The 12,383-nt window shown below is 36.7% G+C and overlaps 1 protein-coding gene and 1 pseudogene across 1 annotated transcript; both read right to left on the bottom strand.

The window, feature by feature from the left end:
* Nucleotides 1–3,137: 3,137 nt before the first annotated feature.
* LOC149222403 (serine/threonine-protein kinase OXI1-like) lies at nt 3,138–7,385 on the bottom strand (annotated as a pseudogene).
* Nucleotides 7,386–7,810: 425 nt separating this feature from the next.
* On the bottom strand, nt 7,811–10,852 carry LOC149222402 (ABC transporter C family member 10-like). Its single transcript, XM_089387586.1, is given in 11 exon segments — nt 7,811–7,941; nt 8,091–8,224; nt 8,308–8,413; nt 8,528–8,578; nt 8,674–8,980; nt 9,077–9,291; nt 9,399–9,662; nt 9,716–9,818; nt 9,990–10,076; nt 10,215–10,546; nt 10,705–10,852. Coding segments are annotated over 11 exon segments (1,878 nt in total).
* Nucleotides 10,853–12,383: the final 1,531 nt, after the last annotated feature.

Below are 12,383 nucleotides of genomic sequence, written 5' to 3'. Positions count from 1 at the left end.
AGATGGGACCAATCAATAGCAAAGTACCCTTTCAATTTATGAGATCAATCTCTACTTAATAGTAGGTCGTATGTCTCTGGTATACCCACAACTATAATGTCAATTACTTAATGGAATCATGGATCATAGGATAATCATATCAATACATCCTTCATCTCATTGATCACCTTACTTTTGACCTATCCAACTAAATGATTTTAATTTTGGTTATCTTAGGATATAAACCATGCTAAAAAATGGTTAAACATGCTCTACTATAGTCAACCATGGTCAACCACAATCAAACATGGCTCACCATAGTCAAACAAACTTAATATGACTTAACCCTTTGTGAATGTCGTAATGCAAAAGTGACTATTAGGAATGTAGCAATTCAACATAATTGAACCAAAATTAATGTTGCATTGTAACATAACCATTAAGGAACATCACAAATTGACATAACTCAAATAAATATCACAATGCAACATAATCGCTGATGAATATTGGAATGCAATGTAGCCATTAAAAAAATTGTAGCAATTCTATAAAAATCAACTTACAATAAACATTATGATGCAGGAGCATTGAACCACCACCACCCAACCGAATTGATTTTGGGTGCCTCTGGAAGAAGCGACGTGGAAACCAAGGGAAGAGGACACATTTTCTTCTTATTTTTAATACATTTGTAAGCATCTAGAAGGCGATTATCTGGCAGGGATGATATTTGATTTGTTAGAGTTTGTTAGGATTTTCTTTCTATTTATAAGTTGCCTGCAGGTGTCAGAGGAGAGCAACCATTCCAATGTAAAAACTAGGCTGAGAGGTAATTGAGCCCCAAGAGGCCTTAGTGTGCAATTAGGCCCAAGTTTGAATATATACATCTCGCGTGTTTATTTCATGTATGTTGTCTGTCCATTTTGTGTAATGTGTTTTCTTTTAATCGCCATTTTCTCAGAGGTCGTAATACCATGCCATGTTTGCAAATTAGGTGACCAAGTGAATGCACCCTAGCTAGTAGGAATTTTAATTTAGATGAGAGAGTGAAGAAGGCATTGGTTGAGCCATAGTATAAGTCCCAAATCAAAACGAGGGTCAACTAGCCCAACCTCTGACTCGGGCGAGGCTCAGTCGAGTGGTCGGGCCCTACATCAAGTCCGTCATGGAGGTAATGAAAGGGTCAACCCCAACTTGCAAATGTGAATCAACCCCAACTTATGGAAAGAACCTAACCTGTGCCGTTAGGATGGACGTGAGTTCAACCCAAAGTTATTACGTAGTTTCAACATTCAAATTGGGGAAAATGCAACACTTCATTGCTACAAAAAATAAAATCAAAGATTATTTGGGCCATAACCCACAAGTTTAGGAGATTTGAGCCACCAGGGGTCAAAATGAAGCACCCCAGAAATCCATATTCATCAAGTGGTATCAGAGTGCAGGAAGGAGGCGAAGATTCCCTGTAAGAGGACAATTCCACAATTGTGGTTGTGGGTAGACTTGTCGAGGAAATGTGAGAGAGTATGCAACATCCAAGCAAGCAAAGGAAGCTTGAGAGGTTCTAGGGGAGATGAACCAAGACGCCAAATTTCTGAGCCAGAGGAGGAGAGTCGGTGAACCAAGTATGAGGCATGGTTGTAGATCACTCAGTTATGCTTGTGTGAAAGAAGACTGAAAGAGATACTGATGAACGAGATGCAACAATAAAGACACATGATTGGGAGATCATGGATATTTTCAAGCGTGGGATTTTGATGTAGGAACATCTAACCACCAACCAACCAAATTGATTTTGGGTGCTTCGAGAAGAAGTAGTGTGTAAGCAAAGGGGAGAAGACACATTTTCCTCTTATTTTTAATTCATTTGTAAGCCTCTAGAAGTTGATTAGCTGGCAGGGACAATATTTCATTTGTTAGAGTTTGTTGTGATTTTCTTTCTGTTTATAAGCCTCTTGTGAGTGTCAGAGGAGAGCAGCCATTCCAACATAAAAACCAGGCCAAGAGGCCATTGATCCCCAAGAGGACTTAATATGTAATCATGCCCAAGTTTGAATATATACATCTTGTGTGTTTATTTCATGTCTTTCGTTTGTCCAGTTTTGTGTGATGTGTTTTCTTTTAATCGCCATTTTCTGAGAGGTTATATTGCCATGCCATGTTTGCAAGTTAGGTGACCAAGCAAATGCACCCTAGCCAGTAGGAATGTGAACATTGACAACAGAGCGACGAAGGCTTTGGTCAGGCCACAATACGAGTCCCAAATCAAAACGAGGGTCAACCAACCCAACCTCTGACTCAGGTGGCCCAGTTGGGTTTTCGGGCCCTGCTTCAAGTCTGTCGCGGAGGTAATGAAAGGGTCAACCCCTACCTGTAAATGTGAATCGACCCCTACTTATGGAGAGGGCTCTAACTTCTGACATCAAGGTGGGGCCTACAAGTCCGACCTCCAAAGAAAGTTCACTTGATGGAATATGGCAAGAACATTGGTCCTATACGCCAATCTGGTTAGAGGTGAAGCAGTCATTTGGGGTTTAGAAGAAGAAGAGTCTCATTTGTTACACAGGAAGTGGATTTCGTGGGCCTATTACCCACCAACTATATTGGAGCCACAAGAAGATTGAAATGAGGACAACCTTGGTTCAGTATTCAACGTATTACAATATAAGTAATCATGTTTTAAATCTCTTAATTGCACAATTTACAATCAATCGTATATTTAATCATGATTAATTAAAAATGAGTATAAAAAACAATGGTTAACCAACCACTTTATTGCTTACCTACTTGATGATGCAAATTACATACAAGCAAGTTAAAAATAACCTCATTATAAATATACTAAAGTAAACTACTGCATTTTCTGATAAATAGTTTCAAAACACCACCACTTTAACCATTCAATCAAGTTAAAAATAACCTCCTAATAAATTTACCAAACTAACCTACTGCATTTTTTGATAGATAGTTTCAAAACACCACCCTTTTTTAACCCTTCAATCTTTTTTAATAACTGATGTACATTTTCCAGCATAATTATTTTTGTACACTAAAGCCTTTGTTTTCTGACTCTACTCCTCACTGCCACTGAGTGTGATGCTCTACTTTCTCAATATAGGGCGAAATTTACCATGTTTTTGGCCAAATTTACTCTGTTTTGCCAATATAGAGGGACAATTATAAGATCAAAATCTCTATTAAATTTATATGAATTTAGGATGCCTGATAAACCATGATGCGCCTGTACTCCATTGAGCAACCATGATCGGTGTGAACTCCATTGGTCTCCCATGTTAGATTTTCTTTTAGCCGAGAAATTTACATTCAACTTGTAGCGTTCACATTTACAAAATATGAATACACAACGAACTAGAAAACTCAGCATTTTCAAATGCAATGGCCGGTTTCTCAAAACACTCCAAAATCATCGTTGTTTTCTTCCCGCGGGATATCCTCTTAACCCAAGTCAGTTTACTTTCTTCCTTACAATGCCAGAAATCACTGCTGCTTTTCTTTTGTTTACTGGATATTGTGGAGTTAACCTCTACGTACTCTTCCATGTCAATAGTACTGATCATCATTTCCTCCACAGGGATATGAATTGATGGAACAAATGGTGGTCTGGATATATATTGAATGGTGTCCCAATTGAGCCCCTTGAAAAACGAATGGTTTTTTATGCCATTAACAGTGGGCCTTTTAGAGGGTTCCTTCTCTAGCAACCTGATTATGAGATCTCTTAGAGGAGTCCATGGGCCTGAGAATTGGGGTTGTTTTATTAGTATATTGTAGAATGTTTCTTTCCTTGTTGCACCCTTGAAGGGTGTTTTACCATACAGCATTTTATAGAGTAGAACCCCCAAAGCCCACCAGTCAACTGCAAAATCATGACCCATACCCTTGAGCATCTCTGGGGCTACATATTCTTCTGTGCCCACCAAGGAATTGGACCTTGTTGGAGGACTGGACGGTGAGTTTCTGGTTTTGTTAGCTGGAGAAACTTGCGCAGAATTGAGATTATTGGGTATCGGCCTGGGAGAATTTTGGGGTTCATCAGGCTGGCTATGTAATGGGTTTAGGCAGGACATTAGTGAACGTTTAAGGTGTGGAATGTGCACGCCCTTGGACTGTCTGTGCTGACGTACATTTGGCGTTACTGAAGGGGTTGGCAAATGGTTGAGCGAAAGCCTGGTAGAGAGATCAAAGTATGTAAGCATTATGTGACCACTGGCTTGCACGAGAATGTTCTCAGGTTTGAGGTCTCTGTAAGCTATTCCGTGGCTGTGTAGGTGCCCCAATGCTATCACTATCTACGCTGAATAAAACCTGGGAAACCACCGCAGATCAAAGCGTTAGATTATTGAAAACTTATGTACAATTTGACACTTACCTTACATATATGTAACAGAGAATTCATTGATAACGGTTAGTCACTTAGAGCCCAGTAAAGTGCAATTTATGTGAATTGAAATGCAAAATTACGGAACTTATGTACTTCAAAGCCTTAGATGATTGAAAACTTATGTACTTTACCTTACATATATGTAACAGAGAATTCATTGATAACGGTTAGTCACTTAGAGCCCAATACCGTGCAATTTATGTGAATTGAAATGCAAAATTATGAAACTTTCATCAATTTGGCTGGAGAGCGTCCGCATAAATGGAATTAGAGCGGTGTTTTTAATAATGTGGACAAAACGAAGCACCACGTACGGCATCAACTCTAATTTAATTATAATGAATTAATGGAGTGTGATGTCAATGTTTTTGTTAAACTAACAGACCGAAACAATTTTTTTATTGGTTAATGTGAATGGTTCTTTTATTTATGTAATTTAAGTAATTTGAAAATTATTTAAAAGATTTTTATGGTTGTAAATTGTTGGTTACTGCCCACATCTTTTCAAAATGCCCCGCATTTATTAGCTTTTCATCTTACAGGTTTGTTTATTTTGATCACTTGCCTTCAATTCGTTTTTACCCTGTAAAAAGGTCCTGTAAAAAGGACTAGCTCCTTTTTTTTCTTCAGCTGTTTTAGAATATAAATGAGACTCTAAATCCAGTTTTTTTGTCCAGAACTTCATAAAGAAAACAATCTTGTTTTCTGATACTTCTATGTTATTTTCACTAGCTGGAATGTATCAGCTGTTCTGTTATGTACTCAATCACAGCATGTACTGAATCTTTTGACTTATATAATACAAATATTCAGCTTTTTCTCCTGAAAAAAATAAATTAAGAAAGTTCATAAACGTTTGATTACAAATAAATTTAAAATTAAAAGTGCAGTTCCTTATGCTATCTTGTTAAGTGAAACAAAAGCTGCTCTTCTTGAAGTAATTGTTATGGTGCGAGTTATAAGTTATAAGGTATTTAAAAAAATTGAGCAAATGGAAGAGAGCATGTGGCTTAAGGTTGCCTTTAATGACATATTGTGCAAAAGAAAGAACACTTGGATGCAACAAAGTAATAAATGGTTTAGTAAATGGGGTATTTGCTTGGACAAGTGTCCCATAAAAATAAGAGTTTTTGTTATGGATAAGTTCCACATGCTTACTTGGGATAAGGAGCTAGGGAGAAACAAAAAGTACTATATTGAATTGTTTAATCCTACTCATAACCATCAACAAAATGTGTACATAGAGATTAATATTTCTTGGAGAGCCAAAAATCCTTATCGGTGAGCTCATGGATAAGGAGCTAGGGAGAAACAAAAAGTACTATATTGAAGTGTTTAATCCTACTCATAATCATCAACAAAATGTGTACATAGAGATTAATATTTCTTGGAGAGCCAAAATTCTTATCGGTGAGCTCATTCTCATCAACTCTGTCGTGAAACAAATCATTGGAAAATGCCAAAAAAAGTGTGGGAGGAAAGAGAAAAGTGAAACATAAAAAATTTTCATTGGGATAATCTATGTAGCTAGGGGTTTGTCCAAAACCTAGGAGCATTCACAAGAAAATGGGAGCATTTATTGTAAGGTTTCACAGGAAAATGGTAGAATACATCAACTAGATGAAGAAGCAATCTCTCCATAAGCTATCTTTAGCCTAATAAAAGTTAAAATAATTTTCTTATTACCAATTTGAAAGTTAAAACCCCAAAATTATGAATAAATTAGTGTTGAATAGATTCCGCAATAGTTAAAAATTATGATAGTTTAATTTAATTTGATTTTAGATTTTGAAAACATTTTAAAATTTAATAAATAGAATTTTTTTTTTTTTTTCTCTATATTAAGACTAACCTATGTACCCACGGGGGATTTGTACCAGTGACCTATCACAAGGAGTGCCTTAACAGCGAACCCATTCACCGTCAATCCAAAACCCCTTGGGCAATAAATAGAAATTAAGTCACTTATTTTATTTAATTATTTTTATTAAATAAAAAAAAATCCAAATAAAAATGTCTTAACAGATTTAAATAGAAATAAAAATAAAAATTAAGTGAATTATTTTACTTAATTACTTTTATTAAATTGAAAAAAAAAGGTGAAATCTAAATAAAAAGAATGACTTAAAAATGAACCAAAAGTGTGAATTTAAATTCCTAGTATGTGAATAAACATGATTAACTCACGCTGTGGAAGATTCGAAACTCGTAGATTACGAATAAATGGTGTTAAGCGATTACTAAACATGAATTGCAGAAGCGCCCACAACTTTTATCGAATACTTATAGTGTACTTATGGTCACTAAAAGGACGATATTGAGAGCCACGAGTTCGGTTAATAATGCGTAAACTAGCAATTGTCTCAAAAGGTACACAGAGACGCTGATAGAATTGTTAAATGGGAATTGTTGAATATTTTTAGAAGAGTTAATTGGTTTTTGGAAAATCTTGTTTTCTTGGACTGGATCATCGTGCAATTACTTTTCTTTAGATGTTTTGTTTATATCTATATTACAAGGAACACATTGAATGTCTTATTTTATTTCTGCTATCCTTACTAATATCCTTTCCGTGCTTTTTCTTGATCAATTTGAGGAAATATTCCATTATCCTTTGGTCAAAGTCCTCACCTGCATATTAGTGTACATCTCAGTAAGTTCAAAGCTCGAAATCCAACCAAAAAAGTCAATGATAACCACAGTGCACGTATTCAAATTCGTAATGTAAAACTGCCAGACAGAGTTCAGACAGATTACCTCCAAGATGGGTATCACCGTTTGTAGCCAAAACCTCAAAAACTCTGTTGTCAATAGTCAGAACACTGACATCAAACGTGCCACCGCCAAGATCAGAAACAACAATATTTTTCTCTCCACCCTTCTTGTCCAAGCCATAAGCTATTGCTGCAGCTGTGGGTTCATTGATAATACGAGCTACATTCAAGCCAACAATTGCATTAATACAGACAAACATACACATAATTTCTACAAACTCAGAAGCCATCCTACCTCTCTATTTGCCCTAATTTCCATTATCTTGGCTGTCTCCCCTAATTACATCTGTCCCTATTTCTATAAGCTATTTCCACCTAATCCTAACAAATTTGCTACATCTGTCCAGTAAGGACACCCTGGCATAACTTCCTAACTAACCAGATTCCCTAAATCAAAATATCACAGAGAGAAGAAGACTTCTGCTCTAAGTGGAGGAAAAAATATCTAATATGATGCTCGTGCATAAAAAATGCAGGTTACAATAAGGATGAGCCAATGGTAAATAAATGGATTTACAATGAGATCTTATCTGACAAGAAAATACATCAATTTAGCGACCATCAACGTAAGGTCACTAATGGTACAATTAGCCCATCATCTAAGGATTAAAGCATCGAGCGAAGATCTTATGGTCTAGGAAGAGAGATCGAAAGGTTATTCATTAATGGTTGTTGCATGAAGAAGAGCATTTGATGTGTGGGACCAATACTCTGTCACCAGCGTCCTGAATAACGATCCTTCTCTCTCCATCAGTTTCAATGGATGATCACACTCCACCATCTCACCTGCATGAATTCAAGATCATAATAGTTCAAATTAGATACAGGTGAATAGATCTACTTTCAGTACCGTCCATTTCCTCGAGTACAACAAATTCAGATGAAACCATTCCATGCATACAACACAAAGATAAGATAGAATAATAGGGCCTTACCATCACTGATGGCAACAACCATGTCACTGTCTATAACAGTAGGTATCCTGTGTGCAACAGTAATTACAATGCAACCTGCAAATTCCTTTCTAATTATAGTTTGGAGAATGGCATATGTAGCATCCTCTATTGATGTTGTTGCTTCATCTAGAATAAGGATGCAAATTCCTTTCTAATTATTGTTTGGAGAATGGAATATGTAGCATCGTATATTGATGTTGTTGCTTCATCTAGAACAAGGATTCGACTTTTCCTTAGCAATGCACGTGCCAAACAAAACAATTGTCTTTGCCCAACACTCCAATTCTCTCCATCACTCCCCACTGCATTTTATTGATCTTTTAAGCCACAAAAAATTCCAAATCTAACAGCCAAATTCATGGCCATGTCAAAAAAATTTATTGCATTCAAAAATATATATTTACTACAAAAATCACCTGGTGCATCTAAGCCATCCACCTTCCCTCTTACAATGTCTCCTTCAGAACCTTAATCAAAGCAGAAAATAAATTCATGGCATTATTTATTTTTTCATTCTACATATGATAAACTCAGTTAGAGATTATGTTTGAATAGAATTTACATACTTCCGAAATTGTTAACTCTGAGTGCTCAGATAATGGATCTAGGTTGAAGCGAATAGTTCCATGAAAAAGAGTTGGCTCTTGAGGAATAATCCCAAGGCATGACCGCAAATCATGAAGCCCAATAGAGGTAATATCCAAACCATCTATGGATTCTACCCCTGCAGGTTCAACTAATCGAAAAATAGCACTAATGACAGTGGTTTTCCCACTTCCCATTGGGCCAACAATCCCAATCTTTTGCCCTCCTTCAAATGCACATGTAATGCGCCGTAAAACAAGGGGACTGTTGGATCTATATCTAATCTGCACACGTATCAAATATATTTGATTGAAAACATCATTAACCATTCAAATTTATAATTTGAACAGTCATCTTTTTAGAAAACACAACTCAGATACCTTCAAGTCATGTAACTCCACCTTCCCATGCGAAGGCCAATTATCTGGTGGTATGTGATCTTCTATAACGGCTGGTGCCTCACTAGGAATGTGCATATACTGTTTGATGCGTTCTACAGAAACAATGTAGTTTGCAAGTGTACACTGGTTTTGAATACTTTTAACCAACGATATGTTCAATGATAGACCATAAGATAGGGCCATCCCAACGAAACCTGCACCAGTTCAATTTGTTAGGCATGATTAACTTATATATAAAAGTGTCCAGTAACAGCAGAAATCTCCCACAGTTGACATTTAGTTTCATTGTTCAACTTCATACCAGGATTGAAGCTACCCTTTGGGAGTAGAACCATAGCAAGAGCAGAGAAGCAAATAACAGTTGCATTTAACATCTCTAGACGCTGGATCAACCATTCATTTGCTGAGAAACCGTAGAAAAAGGGGCTCGAATTTTTGTCAATAAGGTCTAAGTTCTTCTTGAAGAACTGATCCTCAACCCTGAAAGCCCTAATGGTCATTGTTCCTGCTATGGACTCGCCAGTTTTTCTGTCTGTGACTTGCTGCTTTGAATATCTCTCTCTTCCTTGACAGGTTCATATTTTGTGGATGGCTTTGTCGCTGCTGATTCATTGGAACCAACAGTGTTCTTGTTTGCATTCACAAGGTCCCTAAATGCCTCACTTGAGAATAACAGTTCCTAATATTACATGGCTTGATGAATCTCACCGTCCAACATCAGCTGCAAAAGAGAGAAACTTCAGTGTAGAAATTAAAAAAAGAGGTCAAAACTATTAGCATTAAATTATATGTCAAAGTTGTAGAAAATATTTTAATGTGCCATCCATCATAAAACTTTGCCAAAAGGATGTTTACAAGCAAGCAAACAGCTTCCACATGACTGTTTACTAGCCATAATAGCATCAAATGCCGGGAGAAAATCAACTTGGTGTGTTACAAGAATTTCTGTCTTTTTTGACAGTGCTCCCGTTATATATTCCTACACATCAAAATATGTCTATTAGGTAGCTAAGAAAAACGAAAAGCATTGCTATAGAACGCTGCAACGCACAAAATTAGCACCAGCTACATAATAATTTCAAAACCTTTTATATCAAAAGGAAATGACCATATTAACCTTAAACAAGCTAGTAGTAGTATGACCATCAACAACACTGAAAGGATCATCCAAAAGATAAATACCAGAATCTTGATATAAAGCACGGGCAAGCTGTATCCGCTGTTTCTGGCCACCACTGAGATTGACAGCTCTTTCTCCTATTTCAGTCAGATCACCAAAGGAAAAATTCAGGAGATATTTGTACAGTGAAGACTTTAAGATAACCTCCTGATATTTCTGCTCCTTGTGGCATCCGAATAATATGTTGTCTCGTACCGTTCCTGTTTGAATCCATGTAGTCTGAGAAACATATGAGAGGGTGCCACGGACTTGCAATTGCAGAGGCAGGGCTGAGTACAATGAGAAAAAGATACACGAATTTAAATGGTTGATAATATCAGGTTAAACTCGGCAATTCCAACGAGCTCCTCGCTGAGCCACTTCCGATTCGAAGGCGGCGTAAGCAAGTTGGCATACTGTTGGAGATCCCTGGTATCCTTGTGCATACTCTTGGCAGCCTTCTTTCTGGCCAGCGCAAATACGAAAGCATCCATAGCATCCTCATTAATATAAACCTCGATATTGACCTCATCCTTACAAGGCACTATAGAATTATACATCCTCGAGATTAGAGCATGTCTGCTCTGAAGCTCCATGGTCGCCAACAAGCCCTGGCAATATCGACGCCCGCTGGCATAAAACTTAAAGACAATCTATCCTTTCAGCAGAAGGGGAGTATCGTTTCTGTCCCTAGTACCTAATAGACTAAATTTTTTCTCAAAGATCCTGTCCTTCATTGCAAATTGCGCCGCCTAGGCTAGGGCGATCTGCTCGTTTTGCCGTCGTTGACAGTGAAGGCGATCAGGAAAGTGATGCAGAAGAACTCTATGTAGTAAGACTGAGGGCCTGCCGGGATCAGAGTTTTTGCATAATAGGATCAAGTGCAATGCACAGCAGAATTCGGAGGGGAAAAAGCAGTGAAAGTAGAGTGCATGCTTGCCAGATGACACTTCAAATCAATGGTTGAAAGTGTCTCACTTGATCCAACGGAAGAGAGTGAAAGTGTTGACAATTGTTGATGCATAGGAAGGCCTATCGGCCTAACTAGGCTAGGGCGATCTGCTCGTTTTGTCGTCGTTGACAGCGAAGGCGATCAAGAAAGTGATGCAGAAGAACTCTATGTAGTAAGACTGAGGGCCTGCCGGCATCAGAGTTTTTGCATAATAGGACCAGGTTCAATGCACAGCAGAATTCGGAGGGGAAAAAGCAGGAAAGTACAGTGCATGCTTGCCAGATGACACTTCAAATCAATGGTTGAAAGTGTCTCACTTGATCCAACGGAAGAGAGTGAAAGTGTTGACAATTTTTGATGCATAGGAAGGCTTATCGGCCTAAAAATTATCAAATTTTGTATTGTTCAACACTAGTTTTCCCAATCTATTCAAGTCGTTTTCAGCCATGAGAATCTTATAATGGTGTTTCCGCAGGTTCGTGTTGGTTGGATCTTAATGATTTATTATAGAGAATGCAAGTTTGGTTGTATTTTTAGGATTTATTATATAGAATGCACTTTTGTTGTATATTTATTGTTAAAAAAAATATAAGTTAAATAAATAAATATACGTTACTATTATTTTTCACAGAAATGGTTATACATGAATGATTTATTTAACACAGTTGAGTTGAATCATATACATGAATGACTTATTTAACACAATTGACTCGTAAAATGATATCTAAAAATAAAGATTTTATTCAAAAACATAAATATAAAATTATTAGATTTAATAAATTTATTTATATATAGTTTTAAGGGTTAGTTTAATTGGTTAAGTTTTTATTGTTCAAAATATTGTCATTAAATTTTTTTGTTAATGAGTGATGGAGTTCAATTCTCTAGACATCCTTACTCAATCATCACCAACAACTCATAAACCAATTTTTATAAAAAATCTTTGCTATTGAGTGATCGAGTTCAATTCTCTAGACACCCTCAATCAACCATCACCAACAAATTTTCATAAAAAACCTTTGCTATTGAGTGATCAGGTTCAATTCTCTAGACACCCTCAGTCAACCATCACTAACAACTCATAAACCAATTTTCAAATACAGAATGTAAGCATTAACTCTAAATTACCCATTAATGCTTACATTACAAAAAACTTATTGAAATCACACATAGAC

This window comes from Pinus tabuliformis, chromosome Q, assembly GCF_031772625.1.
Source record: "Pinus tabuliformis cultivar Carrire ecotype Pingquan chromosome Q, CPIR1, whole genome shotgun sequence".
Taxonomy (NCBI): domain Eukaryota; kingdom Viridiplantae; phylum Streptophyta; class Pinopsida; order Pinales; family Pinaceae; genus Pinus; species Pinus tabuliformis.
The sequence above is the reverse complement of the archived record's forward strand: the minus strand, read 5'-3'. Positions and strand labels throughout refer to the sequence as shown.